At 49.9% G+C, this 23,776-nt stretch overlaps 3 protein-coding genes across 8 annotated transcripts in view; 1 reads left to right on the top strand and 2 right to left on the bottom strand.

Annotated features, from left to right (window-relative positions):
- The window catches only part of Unc5a (unc-5 netrin receptor A), a 56,466-nt gene extending 55,251 nt beyond the window's left edge, over positions 1 to 1,215 (top strand). For 2 of the 4 annotated variants that reach the window (XM_021179783.3, XM_029468531.2), the window contains one exon: positions 26 to 1,213. In XM_021179783.3, coding sequence (XP_021035442.1) covers positions 26 to 191 — 166 coding nt within the window. In that variant the 3' untranslated portion in view covers positions 192 to 1,213. Of the gene's footprint in view, positions 1 to 25 lie in introns of all 4 variants that reach the window. The other 2 variants (XM_029468530.2, XM_021179784.2) reach the window with 2 other exon arrangements.
- Positions 1,201 to 16,704, bottom strand: Hk3 (hexokinase 3). Its single transcript, XM_021179777.3, has 19 exons — positions 16,487 to 16,704; positions 14,712 to 14,831; positions 10,386 to 10,542; positions 10,041 to 10,195; positions 9,842 to 9,961; positions 9,648 to 9,743; positions 8,904 to 9,003; positions 8,645 to 8,828; positions 7,710 to 7,865; positions 7,298 to 7,531; positions 6,396 to 6,691; positions 6,144 to 6,283; positions 5,945 to 6,064; positions 4,167 to 4,262; positions 3,889 to 3,988; positions 2,277 to 2,460; positions 2,011 to 2,166; positions 1,619 to 1,852; positions 1,201 to 1,531 (listed from the first exon to the last, which is right to left on the bottom strand). Exons 2-19 carry the CDS (start codon positions 14,805 to 14,807, stop codon positions 1,387 to 1,389), a joined length of 2,769 nt encoding a protein of 922 aa, XP_021035436.1. The 5' UTR covers positions 14,808 to 14,831; positions 16,487 to 16,704; the 3' UTR covers positions 1,201 to 1,386.
- Positions 16,705 to 21,674: 4,970 nt separating this feature from the next.
- Uimc1 (ubiquitin interaction motif containing 1) overlaps positions 21,675 to 23,776 on the bottom strand; it is a 69,472-nt gene continuing 67,370 nt past the window's right edge. For all 3 annotated transcript variants that reach the window (XM_021180058.2, XM_021180059.3, XM_029468390.2), the window contains 2 exons: positions 23,206 to 23,248; positions 21,675 to 22,463 (listed from right to left, as the gene is read on the bottom strand). In XM_021180058.2, coding sequence (XP_021035717.1) covers positions 22,265 to 22,463; positions 23,206 to 23,248 — 242 coding nt within the window. In that variant the 3' untranslated portion in view covers positions 21,675 to 22,264. The remainder of the gene's footprint in view (positions 22,464 to 23,205; positions 23,249 to 23,776) is intronic.

The following is a 23,776-nucleotide window of genomic DNA, read 5'->3' as shown; positions in this document are numbered from 1 at the left end:
CTGACAGACTGCCTCTTCTTTGCAGCCATCTTAGCTTCTTTGCCTCCAAGCCCAGCCCTACAGCCATGATCCTCAACCTATGGGAGGCACGGCACTTCCCCAACGGCAACCTCGGCCAGCTGGCCGCAGCTGTGGCCGGACTGGGCCAGCCAGATGCTGGCCTCTTCACCGTGTCAGAGGCTGAGTGCTGAGACCAGCCAGGCCGGTCACGCCTACACTCTCACCAGCTTTGGCACCTGCCAGGGACAGGCAAAAGCCAGACAGGGGCCCTACCCCCACACCCGGGGAGAGCTGCTTGGACAGGCCCCCCTCCTGGCTGAAGTTGTCCCTCGATGCTGGTCCTTCAGACCCTGCCCAAACTCCATCCCTCCATGGCCTGCCTGGCCAGGTTGGTTTAGCCACCTGTTCTCGCTCTGCCCTGGTCCTAGGGCCCAGAGTGGACAGTGCCTGGAGCCTGGGCTGAGCCCAGCCCATCTGTGTGTGTGTGTGTATGTGTGTGATGCTACCTCTCTTCCTGTCCCTTGCCAGGGGCCCCGCATACACACAGCATGCGCACACATGCTGGGCTTGGGACATGGCCCCCAGAGCTCCTGCCTGAGGTGGGCCTTATGCAAACATTTCTGTGCCTGCTGGGTAGGGGTCTATTTGAGGGGCCTGGCTTCAAGCCTGGGGGGGCTAAGGGTCCCAGCTGGACAGGGGCTGGCCCTTGGATTCAGGCACACGATCACCACACAGGCGTGTGTTCATGCATGCCTCGTGTGCTCATCTCACACGCACCCCTCTCCCAGGTCATGCAGGACCCCTCCCCCCACCACACACACATCTCATGCTGTGCACCCGGAGGCTGCTCACGTCTCTCACACCCGGTGTCGGTGTCGGTACACATCTGCCTCTCACATGCTGCCCTTCTCCCACCTACCCAGGGACACCCGACGGCTCCTCCCTGATCCCCTGTACCCTGGCCTCGAGGTGCCCTGCCCAGCGGGGCGTGTGAATATGCAATGGGAGTCCCGGGCTGTACAATGGCAAGTGTGTGTGCCGTGGTGTGCCCGTTCCTGGGGCTGGCCAATGCCCCTGTGTGGGGCCTGTTGTGTGAAGCTTGTGTCCTGACTCTGTCTTAAGTGCATTCCTGCACTTACACTTGGCCTTATGTACACAGCCTTGCCCGGCTGCCGGGGCACGTAGGGATTTTAGCGGATGTGAATGTAAATAAATTATATATATATATTGCTAACCGGAGTGTTGCTTCTCTTGGAAAGCCATTAGGTGTGGGCAGACGGCTATAAGGGGACCACGCACGGGTTTCTTTGGGAGTTGTGGGTGGCTGAGGATCAGGGTAGGCTGAAGCCTCAGTCCAGTGAGATTCCTTCGTTCCTGGAGATTTCCTCAGACGTGGGCCATCTGGGTAAGGCGACAAGCAACAGCAGTAACCAAAGCTGCGCCTTTGCCAGACCCATCCTCCGACTGCAAAAAGGTGACGGTGCACTGAGGGGCTAGCTTCCTGACTGTTGCCGACACCAGCCTGGAGAAGCTGTGAGGGGAAGCGGCTGAGGTGAGCCCAGCCCAATCCCGCCCGCCTGGCTGTGCCTCCCGTCCTGACCCACCTACCCAGACTCACTGAGGATGTAGCTTGTAGAGTGTCCCATCTACTCCCACAGACACTGTCAGCTCCTGCAGGCCCCGGTTCTCCCGTATCTTTTCCACCACGGCAGCCACACCTGCCCCACAGAGTTGGGCAGCCCTGCGAGACACAGCCTGGCACACTTCCAGGACCATCAAGGCGTCATCAGATGTCAGAGTCAGCCCCAGATCCTCCAGGATGGCTCGGACCTGTCGCAGGGCCAGGCTGTCACTAGGGCCAGGAAGGAACAGGATAGAGAATTAGTTCCCCACCCCACCCCCATCTCTCAAGGTTTCCCCCACTTCATCCTCCAGAGTGGTCCAGAGTGGAGGGAACCCACAGCATCCAGCATCCTCTGCCAGAAACAAACTCCCTTGCAACACAGGTACCTTTCAATCTCAGAGAGGAACTTGGTCTTAAAGATGTCCCTGGTCTGAAGACGTTGAGTCTTCTGGCCTCGGAAGAGAACTCCGAGATTGGTTAAGTGCAGGAGGACATGGCGGACGATCTCCCCCAGGTACATACCGCTAATCATTTTCTCAAACCTGAATGAAGGCAGGTGTATGCAGGCCCATACAACAGAGGACCCCACTAGCCTTTCTCCCCAGCCCAGTCTACCCGCTACCACCATGGCCTGGGCCTAAGCCATACATACCTCTGTTTGCCTGGATTGATGGATGCCTGGTCCACACTGGTGTCAAAGCGGGTGCTGAGTGTGCCCAGTGAGCCATCATCCCCAAAGGCACCCCACTCCATGTTGATGCACATGAGGCCCGAGTCCCCAGGCACACTTGACACATTTCGGAGCTCTTCCATGTAACAGGCGTTGGTGCCGGTTCCTGTAGACAGGCCGGGGCCAAGGGATGGGGGGCTGCTTACTGATACAGACAAAGCCCTTAGGAGTCATTCCCACACTAAAGCAACAAAATTCAGACTCCTTCTCCTATTTCCCCACGTTCAAAACCAGTCCCTGCTCCTGGTCTCCCTTTCCGACACTGTCAGTACCAAAGCCTCCGAACTCCCTCTGCACTCCCTACCAGAGCTGTTAGTTAGTCTCCTGTGCTACCTGAAAGCTCATCCCTGGGGGGCATGGGTGTGGCTCCATTCTGATGCTGGTAAGATGCTGAAGTTTCCTGACTGCCAAGAATGGCTTTAATCAAAATGACAGGAGTGTGCCAGGAGCTGAGGAGACTGAACACTGGCACAGGGAGACCCCCCACCCCCGTCTGGCCAGAAGTTAGGCAGTGGAGGGTTTTCTCTGATAGTACTTCCACAGGTCCTCATAGAATCAGAAACAAGAGCATCATGGGAGCACTGGGGCACAGGAGGCTTTTTGCCTACGAGACTCGGAAAAGCAGCACAGAGGGAGTGATACAGGAAAAATAGAGAAGAAAAGACATTCCCTCCTCTCTGCATGTCTCCAGCTCTGAGTCGTGAGCCTCTTGATAGCCCCGCCTGGGATCTCTCTAACGGTTTACACCTCTCCTAAGCACCCACTAGCGTCAGAGCCTATGTTCAAAAGTCTCCCATCCATGACAGGCCACCACGCGCTCTAAGAGAAGCTTCCTTCCAAGCTCCATCTCCCACTTGTTCAGGACTAATTCCTGTCTGATCTTAGCCTGTCTGCCCTTGTGTGTGCAGTCAGAGTTAGCTGTATGTTGCCACAGGCTGTTCCGGGCTTAATCCCCTCTGGATGCTCGGTTCTGAGAAGAGAGAGTTCCTTTTCCTTTCTGTGTCTCCTGGCCCCTTTATCCAGACGTCGGATAGCCCCAGGGTAAGAGCTTGCCGATGTCTTAGACTCTTGACATCTAAAGAACATTCCGGGAGTCGCCGACCAGTCATGCCCTCCCATTTCAACACTGAGTATACACCATGACCCGGGCAGTGTACTCTGCCTGGGCACCTTCTCATTCGGTTCTCTGAACCTCTTGACGTAGGTGTTGCCATGCCATACCTTGAAGTGAAGGATCAGAGACTCTAGTGAGTTACCCAAGGTCAGAGAGATGGGAGCAACACAGCCAGTCTCATAGAGATGCGTTTACCAAATGAGCAAGCTGAGGCTTGGAAAGATCCAATGACTTAATGGCTAAAATGGACTAAATGTCTCAGTTCCAGACTTCTAGCTCAGTACAATGGCCCAGAACTCAACTGGGTCATACAGAAAGAATCCCATATCTCCAAGGTCAGAGAAAGGTCCAACCTAAGGAATTAACGAAAGGCAATGAATTATCAGGCACTAGGAACACAGAGGGCAAGACCCTCCTTACCGACAATGAGGCCCATCTCACAACGGGGATCATCATAGCCACAGGACATCATGGTCCCCACCGTGTCATTGACAATGGCAACCACATTCAGCTCCACTGCCTGCATGCAAACGGATGCTGCTAGTTGCTGGGCAACATAGTTGTCATAGCAACCAGCACTGGACTCAGAGGTCTCCATTATAGAGGGCCCCTTTGCTCCCCTCAAGGAAGCAAATGATACTTTGCTCCCCTCCAGGCCTGTCATAGCCCCCAAAGCACCCCTGGAGGTAGACTCCTACCTGTCTGCGCCTAATGGCTTCCCGTAATAGATACACAACATCCTGGCCCTCACAGCCTGATGCATTGAACCCCTTAGTCCAATTCAGGAGGATGCCCTGGGATGGGATTAAGAAGAGAGAAATGTCACTCTGCCTCCCAAACTCTGTATCCCATCAGAAGCATAACGTCTCTGCCCTTCCCATGTAGGAGTCCGTGCCCACTTTGCCCTACAGTTGAAGGCCTTGCTCTCTACCCCTCTCAAGTCCCTGGGAAGCTTTCGGTGTGAAGAAACCTAATAATAACGATTCGACCTATGTCTTCCATTATTAGTTCTGGAATGCTCAGGTGGTCTGAGGGTCTGACTGTTTTAAGATGTTTGCCCAGAAGGAGGGACCCTTTGTAATTGGGTAGGAATAGACAGAGCTGGTAGAATGGTTGCCACATGTAGGAAAAGAGGAAGATGGAGACACTTTAGAGGCTCAAATGTCAGCAGATCCCACCCTTTCAAAGAAAAGGAGTCACTTGGAAGAGAGGGCTTCTCAGAGTTAGGCACAGCCATTTCAGTGTGAGACTCCATCAGTAGTTTTAGGAAGGTAAAGGGTGTGTTGCAAAGTCAGACACCTGGGCAGGATGGGATGGGGTGGGACAGACAGATCTTTATTGAGAGCACCTGGACTTAGTAACTCGGGGCAGAACTCTACCTGGAAAAGGGCTGTACTGTAGGGTTTCTTTGTGTATCTCTGGGGGAGAGGGTAGAAGAGTGTGAATTAACCCCAGCTGTCCAAGGGAAATGGCACTGGGCAGGGCTGTCCACAGACAAGTGTTCAAGGACTGAACTATGTCCCCAGCAAGAAAATGGACTCAACACACAAGGTATATTCAGTTACAAAAACAAAGTGGTCAATTAGGTCACATTTTTTTTGCATACCCAGATTTGTACACACACACACACACACACACGCACGCACGCACACTTGTGTCTTGTGAAGCACAGTTAACAGAAGTGAGCATGGTTTACCAAACAGACTAGAGGAGAGAGGAGAAGCCGCAGCAACACCATCCAGTCCTTCACATCCATGGTGTGAAGGACAGCAGAGAAAACGGCTGTGGTCCATAGACATTGAGACAGAAGCACAGCGGGGAAATAGCATGCTTAGGCTGATGGGTAGATACAGACTGTGGTGGCCAGAAGACAGCCAGGGAGAGAGCAGAGCTCTTCAAAGGCAACAGGCAGTCCCCTCATCAGGAGGTGCTTCCAAACAAACTGGGGGTGTTGAGCTTCCTGGGAGCCTGGACAAGAAGGCCTAAGACTCGCTGTCCCTATGCCAGACTCTGGGGGCATGCGCTGAGAAGCCGGCTATACGTGTTGAAGGACATGATGTGTCCTGAGTAGGTTTGACCTACAACCTATCGCTCTGCTACCTAGATCAGGCACACAGCACTGCGTCAAGCTAAGAAGGAAACACACAAAGAAGCGCGTGACCTCCAGCCTCTTCTGGAGAAAAAACCGAACACTGCCCCCCCCCCCGAAGGCTGAACACCACAGCGGAACATCAGAGGCATGGCAGAACGGGGCAATGCAGCTTCTGGTCAGAACCAAGCTAGACCAGTGCTGTTCTCAAATGCCTCCTCCCCACACATGGGCGTAGCATCCTTGGGGGGTAGCCAGGATTGCGTCCAGTCCAGCTCAACAATGCTGCTCCCCCTACTCAGACGTTTCCTTGACCTCCTGCCCACTCTTAAAGGGCACATGGATCGGGGGCCCTGAGGAATCACTTCTTGAACTTAATTCCCTTACCTGGTCCAGGCCAAGCTGCTTGCATGGGAAAGAGAAGGTGAAACCCAGGGGTAGGCTCTGTCCACTAAGGCCCTGCCTCTTCTGGAAGTCCACGATGCAGTCCACAATATGGTCAAAGAGCTGCAGGAGAGGGCATGACAGGGGGTAGACCCTCTCCCACCTTCCCCACCTCTGACGTCAAGACCCGAACCATGAGTACCTTCTGTCCAGAGCCCTGGGCTACAAACTCAGGAATGGAGTAGACCTGGTTGATGATCTGCACACTGCCCTCGGCCACTTGTACCAACAGGACACGGAAGTTGGTGCCCCCTAGGTCCAAGGCCAGGAAATCACCTCGCTCTGTGGGACAGAGACACTCGGTACCAGGAGGAAAGTGGTGGCTCCAGCCCTAGCACACACTATGACTCACAGGAGCCCACACCCCAGGCCCACACTCAGGTCAGGTGCTCACCGCTGCCGTCGGGCGTCGCTCGGACGTAAGTGGGCAGCATGCGGAGGGAGGAGGCCTCTCCTTGAAGCCCCCTGATCATGGCTTCCCGCATTTGTGCCTGCACCACTGTCAGCTGCTCCAAGGTCAGCTGAAATGGTGCCAGGGTCTCTTCCAGGATGCGCCTGTGAGCAGCCAGGCGGGCAGCCACAGCTGTCACCATTGCCACACCCCGGCCACCACCATCCACAGAGGGGATGAAGGAGACATCACAGTTTGGGGCCAGGAGCATTACCGTCTCCTCTAGGATTTGGAGGAACCTATGCAAACACACCAAGCTCACTCAGCTCTGCATCTGAGCCCGATTTAAAATTTACCATTTTAAATTCTATTTTTTATTTTAATTGGTTATTTTATTTATTTACATTCCAAACACTGTTCTTCTTCCTGGTTTCCCCTCTGCAAACCCCCTATCCCATCCCCACTCCCCCCTGCTTCTGTGAAGGTGCTTTCCCACTCACCCACCCACTTCCACCTCACTGCCCTAGCATCCCCCTATGCTGGGGCATCAAGCCTCCACAGGACCAAGGGCCTCCCCTCCCATTGATGCCAGATAAGGCCATCCTCTGCTGCATATGCAGCTGGAGCTATGGGTTTTAATAGAATTTTATTTTATTAAAAATTTTTAATAAAACAAATTAGCCCTAAACCTGTTCATTGGTACCAACCATACATCCACTGCCCTCCCTGCCCCTCTCACTGGCACATGTAAAAAGAAATATTTTTCTCTTTTTACATGTCTCCAGGCATCCCACAACCTAGACTAACTCCCAACTCTGCCATTCACATCCGCTAGCTCGTACACAGGGTACCAGAGTGCCCTCTGGATGTATATCATAAATGCTCACATCCTATCCTCAGAATACCTGGGGTGTCGTTCAAACACTCGCCCTCCAGTGGCCACAGCCACTTGCAATGTCTTCTGCTCCCTGCTGTGCTGGAGGCGGGAGAGGACTGCAGCCAGGGCAGCCGCACAGAGCTGGGCAGCCCGTGTGCACACAGCCACGCATACACATTGCACCAGTTCAGCATCTGAGGCCCGAGGGCTCAGACCCAAGTCCTGCAGGATGGTGTGGACGCGGGCTGTCCCAGTGGCGGTGCTGCAGAGAGGAGGGTGAAGACACATGGGTGGTGCAGAACCTAGTAGCTCCCCATCCCACCACAACCCCACAGTTACCTTGGAGAGTGCCTTAGCCTCTTCCAAGCAGACCCCCTCCCCGCCACGCCCCTTGGCTAAGCCACGCCCCCTGGCTAAGCTGCACTGCCTCCCTTCCGTACTCCTCCATCTCAGCCACGTGGTCCAGGAGGATACAGCCTTGACTCAGCAACGCAGGAGAGGTGCAGCCATCAAAAAGGACCCCGTTCTGGGTCAAGTGGACCAGAACCAGCCTCACCAGCTCACCCAGGTAAAGGCCTCCAATCATCTTCTCAAACCTACGGTGGAGGGAGAGACTAGACGAAGCCCTGCTTGAGCCCCCAGCCCACTTGAACTCTCAAATTGAAATTGTTTTCTCTGAGGTCCCAGACTGAGGACTCCAGAAGCAAATGGCCTTCCAGGGAGACAAGTGGGTTTACCCTTTCCAACCCTTTGGGGACCTCTTACATGCAGGGACCTCTTAAAGGCAAAAGGAGCCAGGAAAGTAGGTAGACATTTTACCCAGCTCCCAACCCTCCAGGGCTGACGTAAAGGATCAAAGATTGAAAACTCAGGGTTCTAGCATGCTGAGGCCTTCCCCCGTCCCCCTGTCGTCGCCCCCCCCCCCCCCCGACAGGGTTTCTCTGTATAGCCCTAGCTGTCCTGGAACTCACTTTGTAGACCAGGCTGGCCTCAAACTCAGAAATCCGCCTGTCTCTGCCTACGGAGTGGTGGGATTAAAGACATGCACTACCACACCCGGCTACACTGAGGCCTTTCTTTTTGAGTCTAACTTAGAACCCCCAAAAGGCAAGCTCAGAGGGATAGCAAGAGGAAGAGGCCCAAGAGCGGAAGAGGTAGTAGATCAGAAAAGTAGCCGGGCGGTGGTGGCGCACGCCTTTAATCCCAGCACTTGGGAGGCAGAGGCAGGCGGATATCTGAGTTCGAGGCCAGCCTGGTCTACAAAGTGAGTTCCAGGACAGCCAGGGCTATACAGAGAAACCCTGTCTCGAAAAACCAAAAAGAAAAGTAATGTGACAGCCTAAAGCAGTCAGGGAAACCACCGCCGGGCCACCACCTTTGAGCACCAGGAGTCAGGGACTCGCGGTCCAGGGCAGAGTCGAAGGTGGTCAGTACTGGCCCTAGGGCATCTTCGTCATGGAAGGAGCCCCACTCGATGCTGACACAGGTGCGGCCGCGGTCCTCATCCAGAGCGGCCACGTGCCGCGCCTCCTCCATGTAGCACGCGTTGGTACCGGTGTCTGTTGGGAAGGACCCCATCAGAGCCTGCCCACCAGGTAGCTGCCACCCTTCATTCTAAACGGGCCCTGGCTCACCTACAATCAGCCCAACTTCACACGGCCTGGTGCCCAGCTCACAGCCCATCATGGTGCCCACCGTGTCATTCACCATGGCTACCACATCAATCCTGTAGGTCTGGCAATGGAGAGAACAGGGAATCAGAGCCAGTCCCATGCTCGGGGCTCTCCTTCCATCCCCTCTCCCAGCGCAGGTTCTCAGGACCTAGAAGATGGTTCCATGGCTGAGCGCCTCACCCACACCCTGGCCTGGCATCCCAAGATATGCCTTGGAACCTAGATTCTAACCAGTACTCTGGGCTTAGTGCAAAAGCACCTGCCCTTCTAGAGCATGGAGGTTTTGCCAAGGGCACTTCTCTTACATTAGCACTTCTCTCCAGCCTCAGCTCAGACCCAAGGCCCACTGCTCCCTCCCTGAACCCTCTGCTGCTCCTCGAGTTATCGCCACACAGGGGCAATCTTTTATTAAGAATGCTTTCCCTCCTAGAACGTGAAGATCTGTAGGGCTGGGTCATAGGTTTCGTTTTTGCTTTTGTTTTTATCTTTCCCATGTCCTGTCCCCCTCCCAAACCCCTCCCCCAGGGCATGATCATCTTATTTGAGTCGTTCTTACTATGGAAGCAACATTAACCCCAAGGTCAAAATGGATAAAAGCTGTGCACAGGGAAAGAAAGCAGGACCTTCCAGAAACACAGGCATAACCTACAGATGGCAAGGCCAGGCCAGCGGGGGCCGCCCTCCAGCACGCTGACCTGCACTTACCCCCTGCCTCTGAATGGCATCTCTTAGCAACTGGACCACATCCTGGCCTTCCACGCCACTGCACCTAAAACCTTTTGTCCAGGAAATGAGGGTGCTCTGGGGACAGAGAAGCCGGGTTATTTTTTCTCCCTGTGGCCTTCACAAGGGCCGTAGTAGCTTTCTGCTCACTGACCCCATGTGCCCCGAAACCTCACCCTGTCCAAGCCTGTCTGGTGACAAGGAAAAGAGAAATTGAACCCAAGCTTCAGACCCTGATTCTCCACGGGGTACGCATCCAGGAATTCAGAGAGGCAGCGGGCAGCAAAGTCAAAGAGCTATGGGAACAAGAAGCGGGCTTAGCTCTGACTGCCCAGCCAAGTCTCCAGCCCCAGAGGAGGCACCCTGACTGCTCACCTGCTGGCCAGCACCTAGGATCACCTCTTGAGGAATCACGAACTCCCGGCTCCTGGGCTCCACACGGCATTCTTTGGTGCCTGTCAGTGTTACCCACAACACACGTAGTGATGCTCCTGTGGCCCCCAGCTCCAGCACCAGGAAATCCCCTTGCTCTAGACGGCAGACAGGTCATAGAAAGACATGCAGTTGGCAAAGCTGCCTGCCTCCCAGGAAAACTTCCAGAGTCTGAGAGGTCCAGTGAAAAGGGCCTCAGAGACGGTGGACAGAGGTACGGAACTTCCCATCCCCCAGTCAGAGGACATTCCCTGTGTCTGGCCGCCCATCCGAGTCTGCATTACCCACCGGTGCCATGTGGTGTGGACCTCACGTATGTGGGCAGCATCCGGACAGAAGGAGCGGGACTGTCCTGTCCCTTCAGTGCCTGCTCCATGGAGCACAGGAGACTGGCTTGGATCTGCTGCAACTGTGTCATGGTCACCTTGAATTGCTGCAAGCATTCCTGCATGTGGGAAGAAGAAGCAAGCCAACACTGGGGAGGTAGCCACTCTCTAACTTCAGCTGGGACAGGACTGTCCTGCCCAACTTGCCCCCTGCCTTCTTAGGCCCTCTGCTTCCTGGGGGCTGCCTAGCATCCTGCTCCATTCTCCCTAAGCCCCACTGGCCCTCCAGTCCCCCTTCTTTCAGCTCCTCTCACCTCGGCTCGCTTGCTATTCAAAGGCTACTCTAAGCTCCTGCATCCTTCGAGGGTCACAAGGAAGAGAAGCCACCTCCCTCTTTGTGCTCCATATCCTGGTAACTTCCTCTCAGCTCCTGCATTCTCTACCCTTTCATCTAGCTTTTTTTAATGTAAGGTTTGGTGAAGTCTCTCTCCTACCACAATAATTGCTTTCCTGTTCTCCAGGGCAAGAGTTCTGCAGCTGTCTCTTTGTAAGCTAGCAATGAGTGAACAAATAGTGAAGAAACTTCACACTCTAGGACTGGCATCTCCCCACCTTCTCTCAGGGTCTGGAGCCTAAGCAAGCCTACCTCTAGAATACAGAGACCACAGAGCCGAGGCTGGTCTTCCCTTCACTTGGCCACTCTTCCCAACCCAGAACTATTGCAAGCGCAGCCCACCATACAGCTCAAGTCCTGCTCCTGTTTCCTGCTGATTCCCCTGTGGAAGACAGAGTCAGCACTGTCTGGCTGTGTAAGATCCTGGTACTGATGGTGGCTACAGATAAGGGGGAGGCAGGATTAGAACTGTGTGACTTGGGGAGAGTCACATTTTTAGACATGAGTGGAGGACATCTTACAGGTGATGACCTAAGTTGAGGAAGAAAACCGGCCATCTGACATTCTGAGGGAAGAGAATAAGAAAGGTTTTCTCCAGAGCAAGGGGATGGCGTTGGGGGACCCGACTCTGATGGGGAGTCTGAGAGAGTGAGAGAGAGCACAGGCTGTGCCAGAAGCTCACGGAACAGGGAGAGCTCAGAACCTCAGCTCTGTGAAGAAGCATCCCTTGGATGGCCCTCTTGTTCATCCACCAAAAAAGCCCCACTATCAGCTGGCAGCTCAGTAGCTCCATCCTTCCCCAACTTAGATCTTTCTAAGGCCCAATTTCCTGTGGCACGGGAATTCTACTCTAAAGATTCATTGCCCCAGACTGGACCTAAATCTGTGAAGCAACTTTGAACACCTCTAAAGAGAGCAGGGGTGAAAGGTGGAGACGAGATAGACTCGACCCCAACCCCTCTTTATGAAGCTCCGGGGAAGCAGCTCTCTAAGGAGGCAAATAACCTAACTGGAGTCCAAGACACCCTGTTATATGCTTACATTGGGACAGATGTTTCCAGACATTGGGAGTGGTTGTTTCTGTGTTATAAGTGAGGAAGCCTAGGCTTGGAGAACATAAGCCATTTGTCCAGCCCAAGGAGATCTGAAGAGGCAGGGTAGATTGTGAATCAGGTTGATAGTACTGCAAAGATGTTCCCATTCCGATGGGAAGTTTGATAAAAAAAAAATCAAAACTAGTACTTCCTCTGAAAAGAACCAAACATGTGTGATGACATGTGATAACGTGTGGTGACATGTGATGACCAGACAAAAGAAGCAAGAGAAAACTTCAGCCCTCACTCTGCCCAGGACCACAGCGAGCTATGAACAGGTCTCAGGATTGTTAACTGGACCGTTGGGGTGACCTAACGATTAGAAGGGAATATTGCCTACTCCATGTAGTAAGTTCCAGGCTAGTTCAGGCTACACAGTGAAACCCTGCCTCAGCAGGGTGGGGACTGCAGCGTCCATGAAAAGCCGAGAGGCATGGTTCAGATCGGGAGTGTTTTAGCCTTGTGAGAAAAAACTAAGATAAAACAGGGACAAGTTAATGGCTTGGGCGGGTTAATGGTTTTCTTTTCTTCCTCTTCCCCACCTCTCACTGCCCCCACCCCAATCAGAGTGTGATGTTCAAGAGGAGAGACTACGAGATGAGCAGAGCAAATCCTGCCCGAGAGAGAGACAGACAGACAGACAGACAGACTCTGGTGGGGTGTAAACTACCCAGGAGATAACCTCTCTTTTCTGTCCATCTTGGGCTGAAGCCCTTCTCCATGAGAGCAGGAAGAAGGGCACTGGAGTGTGTGTGAAGTCCACTATGGCCTCCGTGCTGACTGTTTAATGAGCTTGCTGTACCAGTCAGCCTGGCTCCCACACACTGGTTACCTGTTTGAACAAGTGACCTCCTCGATCAAGTAACCGAGCAAAGAGAGCAAGGATGCTACAGAGGACTAAGTCAGCACCAGAGCAGTGGCTGACACGAAGGGGTGCTCTGTGGAGGGCTCCCTTCAGGGCATGAGACACAGTCATCCTGGAGGGCCTGATTCTACACCTTTAGGTAACAAAAAGAGACTTCTACAAAGTTCTGATGAGGGACTAAAAGATGTAGCTGGACACTGATGACATGTGATAACGTGTCATGTGATGACGTGATAGCATGTGGTAACATATGATTACATGCGGTGACATGTGATGACCACCCTCCTCCCACCTCCGGCCATGGAAAGGGATTCCAAAGTGAGGTCTGAGTGCTGAGTGCTGTCCCTGGCTGAAGAACATGTGGCATTCCTGGGAAGTCCCCCAAAGCCATAGGAAATTTATTAAACTGCAGGTACATACAACAAAGCCCATGCAGATTTGGGTCTAGGTCGGCGGAGGTGGGGAGGTCTCTGGAGGAAGGGGCGTGATGACAACCAGAGAACAAGCCATGGTGAGGTTATTATTGCTCTTTCCTGGAGCCCAGCTCTGGGCTGAACACAGAGGAAATGTTTACAGCAGGGTCTAAGGCATAGGTTGCACCAAGGTGTGTGTGTGTGTGTGTGTGTGTGTGTGTGTGTGTGTGTGTGTGTGTGTGTGTGAAATTCAGTGTCAGGAAGACCACTGCAGTTGGATATGGAACCTTGGAAGCATAGGTCAGAGGAAAACAGAAAACTACAGAAACCGCAGGGAGTGGTCTAAGAAAGCTTTCGCTGGCGTTGCCTCTGGGCAGGTCCTTTATTTCCAGGTTTTTTGGGGTTTTTTGTTTTGTTTTGTTTTGTTTTGTCTTGTTTTGTTTTAATTCAAGAAGAGCACTCAAATAAGTTATTTTCCTCTGCTTTTCTGATAAGGAAACGGAGAACCAAGAGTTATGAAATGGTTTACCTAAGCATCTCCTGCTCCAGGATGTGGTGGGTGAAGACTTCTAAATCTTAGTCAAGATGAAGGGGAAGGAAGGCTGCTGATGGAGTTGAGTGGCAAACACTTGACTGGCATTCAATCCTCATACCACTAAAACAACACACACACACACACAAACGAAAGAGAGAGAGAGAGAGAGAGAGACTTCTAGGGAAACTCAGCTATTAAGCCTGTGCTGGGTAGGACCCCTGAGACCTGAGAACAATTCAGCACTGCAGTTATCTCTGGTGCCTGACTGCAGGGACCATGTGAGGACACTGCCCCAGAGAGAACCGGAGACATAGGAGAGAAAGGGACTCAAGGACATAGCTCCCAGCCTATAATGTACACGTGTGTGTGCCGGTGTGTGTGTAGATGTACTTGTGCACATGGATGTGCGCGTGTGAATATAATGTTAACATTTAGAAGGCAGGCAATGAAATGGTAGCATTAGATGACAAGGGAGGGTGGAATGCAACCAGAACATATAAATCATGAAATGGGTTATAAAGCCCATTTCTGAAAGTTTCAGTTCTATCGTCGTCTCTTCCTTTTTTTCCCCTTCCTTTTTGTGGTGGATAAGTCTGTAAAAGTGTAATTGATAGTGAAAGTATAAGCTTATTTTATTTTTGAAGAAAATGGGGAGGGTCCATTCTCGATGCATCAGCCCTTGTAGGGCTGGTCCAGCATCTGTGTGGCAAGCTGACAAGAGAGGCACATTTACAGGTGACAATCTTCAGTGCAAACTCTTACATCTGAAACTCAAGTCACTTTACACCTCTAAGCCTTGCCCCCAAACCAATCCACACCTTGCAGTTGTTTGGAGTCTCAAAGAAAAGAGACATCACAATGGAGATTAATAGCTTAGAAGACTGGAAAGAGGCCACAAGGGTGTGAGCCCAGCAACCCACATCTCTACTCATCCGATCCTGGATAGCCTTAAACAAACACAGAATTGGTACCCAGTGCTCTGCTTACCAGTTCTAAGCTACCTGAGGGCCTTGGCACGCCCTCGTGTGGGCAGATTGAGGCTCTCTCTCCAGGATGCAGGCCAGAAGGCCCAATGGTGGCCATGTTTCCACAATGGGTATTGACTACCTATAGGAGAGAAGGGATAACTGGATTCAAGACTGGTGAGTCTACAGGCTCCAAGAGGCAATAACTCAAACTCACAACTTCTTTCCTTCCAGAAGGAACGAAGAATGGAGTAGTAAACGGAATCAAAAACTTCTGACCAGTAAAGAATCCTGTTTTCGAGAAGTGTGTGTAACAATGTTTCCCCTCCCGCCCAGTCCTAAGCCTCTGGAGCCCGTCTGCTCCAGCATTCTTTCTTTCCCTGGCCCCTGCAGACAGTCTATCAAGACTACCCTTCCTGGGTCTTCATCAGTAAGAAACTTCTCCTCCGCCTTTAAATGCATAGGACGGTTTCCAAGCCTCCAAGGGCAACTTTCTGCCTTCCTCTACACCCAGTCCATTTCACCATTAAAACTCATGAGTCGGAGCTCCCAAGTCAAGCACTGACCTAATCCAAATGCCAATCCTAGCAGTCTGTTAGATCCCACCATGGCAGTGTAGCGGTCCCTTGAACACAACACAGGCAGATTCCTTTCTCCACTAGCCTTCCACAAATCTGCCCTCAACTTGGCCAGAAGCATCAAGAGTTTTGCTTAGAAGGGGGCAGTCACTTAGCCCCTAGCTGGGGCTCTGAGAAAGAACTTTAATGCCTGTCCTCTCTTTCTTGTCCCTACAACTACTGACTATTCCAAGAGTCTACCGATATTTCTGCTTCCGCAGGTTGACTCTAGCCCTGCTCACGCTGCCATGGCTCCTCCCACTGTCATGGCTCCTCCCACAGATGGAGCCGAACTCTGTGGTACTACTGCAGGACCCTCATTTGCCCTCACCCCAAGCTTCCTCTTGCTACTCCTTGAGCCTCTAAACTCCACACATGCTGACTCCCTGTCATCTGCTTTTTAGTTTTCACTTAAGTTGGTCCCCATTTCTGAAGGGCTTGCCTCATAACCTTGTGATGTCTGAGTCACCTCTGCACTTCAATTCCGGGACAGGGTTGGGCAAATTTAGACCTGGGGCTCATGCCTGTAAACATAGCACTTGGTTGACTGAGGCAGGAGTATCAGGAGTTTGAGGACAACCTGGGCCACATAGTGAGACCCTGTCTCAAAAGGAGGCAGTAGATTTGGTAAAGCAAGAAATTGGTTTCTGACAACTCTCCCCTAAATTTATATATATCACCACTTGGTTTCCAAATCTGTCAGGAGGGAACGTACATTCCAGTAGTCTGTTAAAGGATAAAATAAGGTACCTGAAGCAACTATGTTTGTTCAAGGCCCAGCTAACATAATCATTCACATACGTGCCTGCTCACACACTCAACATTTACTCCACACATGCCAGACGATGAGGCTTCCTGCAAAGAACCCTAGGATTTAAACTCTAGGTTCATACATTTGGACCTCTCTCTTCTCCCAGTGAGGGACATGTCTCCATTCCACTGTCACCAGAAACCAGTCGAAAGTCTACTCATATTTGAATTAAGAGCTTCTTGGCTTTTCTCATCTGAATGGGCATGGTTCCAAAGTGCTGCTTTTGAATGGTATTCTAGAGACCGGTCCTGAAGCTGGGTACCACCATCACCAGTGAGAACTAATAGCACAGTCTTGCTAACCTCCATTAGCCATAGGATAAGCCAAGGGCTTGAGATGAGGCCTGCAGGAATTAGAGGAAGTGCTTACCTGGGGGATTCAGAAGTTGACCACCTTCCTCGGGGCTCAGCTCTTCTCCCAAATATGACCACAGTGATCCTGGACTAAACTCAAAAGTGAAAACTCTGGGTCAGCTCCCCAAGCTCCACCTTCCTCTGTAGCCACTTAACAGAAATATGCTAATTCAGGAAAGGGTACTTCCCTACAAATCTGCTCTAAAAGGAGCCCAGAGCGGGCAGGACCATGGGACAAACAAGCAAGATGACCACAGGAAGTTGAAGGCCCAACTCAGTTAAGAACTCCAAAATAGTCTCTCAGCAGCGCTAGGAGCTCTGTTCACTTTATACACAAAGTTTTCAAGTGCCAAGATCCTTGGAAAGAAGCGGAGACCAGCCTAGAAATTTGTGGTTGAACTAGGCAACGTGTCAAAATGTAGTAAGCAGAACTGTGTAAGAAGCAATGTAGGAACCCAAGAGGAAGGGCCATCATGACTCTGCAGGAGAGTGGGCAGGGCAAGTTGGTGAAGTCCTTTCACAAAGAAGACAGCATGTATACAGTCAAGAGTCATGTGTGCGTGCGTGTGTGTGTGTGTGTGTGTGTGTGTGTGTGTGCGTGCGCGCATGTGTATGTTCAGCTACCCCCAATATACCAACTAAAGAAATGAATAATAATGAAAAGCAGTGTGCATTTGGGAGAGGGACAGATAGAGGGGTCCAGTGACCTCTAGGACTCTACTTAGAAGAGTTTTATGCTCAAACAGTGAAGGAGTGGGGCAGAGTCAAGAGATACACATAAGTTAGCAGTATTGATCAAGGTGTGCTTCCACCCCTCACTCTCAGCTCTTACCCTGCAAGGTAGTCTGACAAGCTCTTCTGTCATCCAAAGGAGGCCAGTCTGGATACCACACTTGTCATTTGAGAGGAAAGTGCTATCCTGAGAGACTTTGCTGGTCCCAGAATACAAAATGACTGAGGTTTAGGACGTGACTCAACTTTGTGCCTTCAGCCTTGAAGGAAGAGATGGGTCAGAGAGACACACACTCCCCGAGTCATTAGCATGTCCATGCAGAGCAAGCTGTAGTCAGACACAATGCCTAACAAAAGCAGCTTCTAAGTGCCTGTTAGAACTCAGGCAAATTGGTGGGCACAAGACTGCTACTTAGCAGTCATGCTATTATCCAGTTAGTGAAGGCCTCCACAGGACACAGGCGAGCAGAGGTGGCCCCTGTAGCAGCTTTGATGTGATCTGACCTATAAACACGGCAAATACAGCCCTACCTGCAGTTTCCTGGATACCAAGCAGACTTACAAGCTTTGAGAGACAGGGAAGTCAAGAATGATGTAGGGGAAGGCAAACTGACCGTGCTCTACAACACAGCACCATGCTGAGTCTGAGGCTCCAGTGCCTTAACTCCATTTAGTCGAGGGAGATTATGGAACTGAAAGCGAAAGCCTAGCTATGATTCACGACAGCGGCAGTCTCCAGTCAGCATGAGGGTATGCTCCTGGAGGTTATTTCATGACTCTTTGTCCGTGATTCTCAAAGTCCCGTTTTCATTTCACCAGGAAGTGGGTTGTCCTGGCTGTAGTTGTCACAGTGCCGGAGAGCTTCTAAGTCAAGGCCAGGGTTTGACATCTGTGAACATTTTGGTCCAGTCCTGTCTGTAACAGAGGCACAGCACTTGTCAGCGAAAGTCAAGAGGACACAGGATGGCTACTAACCAACGAAGGAGAGTCAAACCCTGACAAGGCTCCCTCAACACTTCCTAGTGCAGCCTGCAGCCACCCAGAAGGAACTGTAGAATGGGGAAAGCCAAACAGCAAAACCAGGATATCACTGCTGGGCTGGAAGGCCAGGTCCTCCCTCCTCCGCTCCTCTCAGCCTACAATGCCCATAGCCAGCTTCGCGATCATCTTCCATACTCTTTATGCTTTGGATAGGCCTCATGGCTCTCACAGGCACTGCCCTGCTTCCGCTGAGTCTGTTCCTATTGATGTGTCTACAATGACCTACTGATATCCCTGGCCTCTCCATCAATTTTGTCCATCCCCCTTTCATCTAAGTTCAGTTAGCAACAGTGGGACTCCCATATCCCAACCTTGACTCCCACAACAAGTAGGCCCAGCTCTGATCCCAGCTGGGAACCAGTCTACTGTATTTATTAAAATCATCTGTGTTTACCTTACCTATCCAACTGTGGGCTCTCATGTTTCTTCCACCTTATGAGACTTGGTAGCAGGTTCTGGATTCTAATATGGAGTAAGTCTCAGTTAACTTTTACTAAATGGAAGAGCTCTCCCTCAAGCTCAACAGCTCCCGGACTATTGAAACAGCAAGAAAGCAGCCTGCTTCTGGTGCACAGGCTCTCAGCACTCTTCAAGAGTGTCGGCGATGTCCCACCTTCCCAATGGCAACCACCAACTTTCCATCAATTCACAACCTCCCTTCTCTTCTCTCCAACTCCCATGGGCTAAACTCAATCTAAGGCCTCATAGGCAAGTAGCCCAACCCAAACTCAAATTTCCAGAGTCATCAACATGGTATCAGACCCAAGTTCAAACTCAACCCATTTTCCCAACTGATTTATGGAAGCTTTCCATTTTTCTGAGTCTAAAGTTTAGGTGGGTTTTGTTGTTGTTTTTTTTTTTTTATTACTGTGTACATGATGTGTGTATGTGTGTGGGGGCGGGCAGTACATGCCACAGTGAACATGTGGAGGTCCAAGGACTTTGTGGATTGAACCTAGGTCATTAGGCTTCTACAGCATGTACTTAACCTGCTGAGCCATCTGGCTGGTCCAGAGTCTGGATTTCCCATGTATAAAACATGGAATTTCTCTGTAGGATTTGCTTTAGACCTGTGAACATCAGCCTTGCTGCAAGTTTATTGGATACCAACTAAGCCATGCAGGCAGTAACATATGATGTTGGGGAGGGCACAATGGCCATCACCCCCACATGTACTGCCCAGCCAGGAGTTACAGTTTCTCAGCTGTTTTATCAAAATATGGAACTGGAACAGGAAGTGAAAGGTCCAGCTTAAGTCGTGCTTATGACAAGCGCTGCCAGAGTCCTTGGGTCTATTTCTGGGTGACCCAATGTTTATCTTTGTCTTGTTTGAGACTGGGCCTTTCTACATAGTCCTGGCTGTCCTAGAACTAACTCACCATGGAGATCAGACTGGTCTTGAACTTACTAGACCCACCTGCCTCTGCCTCCCCAGTGCTGGGATTAAAGGTGTGTGGCAATATGCTCAGATTTTTAACTTTTTAAGTAGACTCAAGATGTCTATTTCTAGGTTGGGTTCCCCAGAAGTAGACCTAACCATTCAGATCATTTCAGAAGGTTTCAAATAGGGCTGGGGCTAGAGTGATGAAAGTGAGACAGAATGCTGACTTAGAGGCCTCTCAGACTCGTCCAGTGCACACCCTGCACTTACGTGGACCCAAGAGTATGGGTCTTATTCCTAGTCATGAGGGGATTTGGATGTGAGTTAGCAGGAGACAGCCAAGACAGTATACATATTGACGCTGTTATGGGCACGATGGTGATCCAACTGTACAAGGGAATCCCTGAGAATATGGTAGAATGTGCCTCAGTTGTTCTATCTGAGACATGAAGAAAATGGGTTACTTCTATATTCCAACTTCTATTTTCATTGGCCAAGGGCTGCAACAGAGCACTGGTTCTTGGCCCTTCTAGCTTGTGCCAACATAAGGCAAGGGCCACCTTCTCACACAGGCACAAGTATCTATTTGAGTAGAGAGTCTGTAGAAGGTAAGAGCCAGGGGAAGGGGGTCAGGCACAACTTCTGACAAAAGGCTCTTTTAAGGACAAAAGGAAGGAACACAACTGTGATGATGTTAGACAAACGTCTCTCCTCCCCCCAGGTTATAGCCACAGTTTAAGCTCATGGAGCTTTAACATTCTCCATGAGCTAGCAATCTTTCAGAACTACCCAGAGGCCCCAGGAGAGCTAAGTGTGTAAGACCCAGGCTCCCAGTGTGCTCACTCCTTAGAGATATGTCTCTTCTTGCTGGAGGCCATCTCTCTGGCCTTTCCACCCCCACTTCAATACTTATGACATATAACAGTACAGTAACGCCACTAACTCACTGCTGCCACTACACATTTGCAGCAAATGGTTGAGTCTTTATAAACATTTTGTCAATCCTTAAAACACTAAGTACTTTTTTCTCATTTTACAGACAAGTAAACTAAGTCCCAGAGAATTTAACCTATATGAGAAGTAGGGTGGAGACCTAGGTTGATCTGACACGATCTTCATGTAACTCTTCACTCTTTGTCTAATGCTCCTCCTGTCAGACTACAGCAAGAGAGAGACCAAGATTGCTATGGGGGTTTCAGTATGCTTGGCCCAGGGAGCAGCACTATTAGGTATGCTCTTGTTGGAGTAGGTGTGGCCTTGTTGGAGAAAGCATGTCACTATGGGGATGGGCTTTGAGACCCTCCTCCTAGCCACCTGGAAGACAGCCTGCTACTGGCTACCTTTGGATAAAGATGTAGAACTCTCAGCTTCTCCAGCACCATGCTTGCCTGAACACTGCCATGCTTTCTGCCATGATGATAATGGATTGAACCTCAGAGACTATAAGCCAGCCCCAATTAAATGTTGTCCTTCATAAGAGTTGCCTCGGTCATGGTGTCTGTTCACAGCAATGGAAACCCTAACTAAGACAACTGGGTAAACAAGGAGCCTCTACTGAAGGCAGCTTGAGTCCCATGTAGGCTAGGAATTCCTGGCTTAGCTAATCCACACCTTTAGCCAATGGCCCACATTCTCTACAGCCTGCTCAATTTTAGGCTAATCTCCCTTTAGAAGCAGTTCTTTCCCTTGACCTCCTATACAGAAATATGAATTATACCATTTATAGAGCTCTCCCTCCTAAGTGAGCACCTAATGAGAGATATGAGTGACTTATACTGATTGGATATATCTGGTACACTTTCCCTTAGAAGAAAACACAAGAAAAGTACTAACGTCAGCGGTACAACATTTTCCTTAGAAATGAAGAGTACAGAACTGTGGCCTCACTGCCACGGACACAGGGGGCTCTTACTTCTTCCTCTTGGTCTGGTTCCTCATCTGAAAGTTGGATATAATGAGTTTCTGGCAGCTAGCAAACAATTGTGGTTTAAACAGACAACTGTACCTGGTACTCCCACTGGTAAATCTATTTTGAAGAAAAAAATGCATAGACACTAATACAACAGTGTTCACTTAAAAATTTCAGGGGAAGAAGGGCAAGTCACACTTCTATACAGCCACAGGTCTTAGCTGAGAAGCCTTAACTGGGTGAGCAGGTCACTGAATGAAAGGGGTAACAGTTAGTGTGGGATTAAATACATTTGGCACAGCCAAAGTGATGTCAGGTTCAGTCAATGTTCAGAATTGTGAAGTGTAATTTAAACGAATTTGAGTAGTGTGTCAAAGACTAGCAATGAAATCCATTCAGGAACACAGCTTATGAGTGAAACTGCCTCTTCAACTGAAATATCCCCACCCCAAAGCTTAAAACAGAAATGAAAAGAAACACTTCCATCTATTGAAATAAGATTTCATACAAAGATAAATATATTTAAATTTTAACTATAAGCAAATTCAAACAGAATAATATTCACAGTTGTCTGAACAGATCTTATAAAATATAAAGCCAGGATACTGAATGGGTGCTGGTGGTGATAACAACAGGGTCAGAACTCTCACAACAAACTAGAGACCACTATACTTAATAAACACCATCAACCCAACGATGTGTGTTCTGGTCAACTTCCAGTCTCAAGAAACTCAAGATTTTCTCCTCCTTCCTCTGCCTGATTTGGTTCGTGACCGGAAAGCAAACTGGTCTTTAAAGTCCACTAAGCAATTTGTAGCTTCTGAAACGGGAATAAAAGACTTGATGGGAGACTCATTTAAGTTGAGCTGTGAGAGGGAACTCTGCATCTCTCTGCTGCAGCTAGCCTCTTCCACCTCTGGTGAGGGCATCCTGGACAGAAAGGTAAATAAATAAGTAATTAGATAGATAGATAATATACAGTGAATTCAAGTGATATATATATATATATATATATATATATATATATATATATATATATATATATATATATATAGTGTGTCTGTTCTACAGATGCTGGGAATTTTGCCTGGTTCCTCTAGAACAGTAGCCAGTGCTTTTAACCACTGAACCATCTCTCCAGCTCCCAGCCTTTATTTAAAAAACAAATTCTCACTATGTCATGACTTCAGAGATCAATCTGCCTCATGTGTACTAGGGTTAAGTTCACTATTAACCTGCTAAGCACCAAGTCTGTGCTATTATATACTATAGTGGGGGCTTAAACTTATATTAGTACAAATAATGTCTGTAATGCTCTAGCCATAAGTACTGCCACTCTGCTGTCACAGCTGAAGATACTGAGTCAGCTCATGGAACATGGAGACGTGGAGTCAGATCCAAATCCCCAAACTGCCAACATCTGCTAGCATTTGGGTTTGGGCAGAAGAGAAAAGAGAAAGAAGTAACATATAGCTCTACTTAAAACATCACCACAGCTATCTAGCCAATTCTTAGTCCAGATATGGCAGGAGCATTAAATTACAGAATTATATTACTTCCATACTGATTTCTATTGTAGTAGTCTGACTATATTCTACACAAAGAGTCCATCAGCAGGCTCACACTTGGCATAGCTGTGACAGCCGTACTTTCAATATATACCTCAACTTACCTGAAGGTTCTTACTTCCGAAGACTTGGGTTTTTTCTCTACACCTGGAGAAATAATAAAAGTACTAACATTAGCAGTCATGGCTTCTCCCGTCTGGTGCTTTTCATCAGGTCTATTCAAGTAGCTCAGATCTCCAATTCTCAGCCAATGGAATATGAGCATTAGCATCCAACAGGCTCAGCTGCAGGTGAACACTTACGAATGAATCATTTCTGACTAAATCAACATCAGATCTAGACTCAGACAATAGGGCTGCCAGGGGAAATCTGCCACCTGAGAGATTTATAACCTGTTGATCTAGAAGAAGCAGGATGTAAGTCTTTTTACAAGTCATCACAAGGCAAAACAGATTTGTTTGGTGGTAATAAAATATAATAACTAGACAACAAGCAAAAAGTTACTGTTCCATTTGCATTTGGTAAATTTTAACAATACAGCTAATAGGAACAATAGGAGCAATAGCACCTAACATCCATCACAAACCCGGGGACATGTTAGGGGTTTACCAGAGACAACCCTTTCAATCTCTACAGTTACGACTCCTAGCGCTCCTCGTGAATCTACTCTAACAT

The sequence above is a fragment of the Mus caroli genome, unplaced genomic scaffold (genome assembly GCF_978045245.1).
Source record: "Mus caroli unplaced genomic scaffold, Mus_caroli_1 scaffold_15, whole genome shotgun sequence".
NCBI lineage: Eukaryota > Metazoa > Chordata > Mammalia > Rodentia > Muridae > Mus > Mus caroli.
This window is presented reverse-complemented; position numbering and strand designations above follow the sequence as displayed.

Coding starts and splice junctions, on each gene's coding strand:
- Hk3 (XM_021179777.3), bottom strand. CDS start 14,807: ATGGCCACCATTGGGCCTTCTGGCCTGCATCCTGGAGAGAGAGCCTCA. Junction 6,692..7,297: donor GTGTTTGAACGACACCCCAG/GTATTCTGAGGA, acceptor GTGTTTGCATAG/GTTCCTCCAAATCCTAGAGG. Junction 6,284..6,395: donor AGCGACGCCCGACGGCAGCG/GTGAGCACCTGA, acceptor TCTGTCCCACAG/AGCGAGGTGATTTCCTGGCC.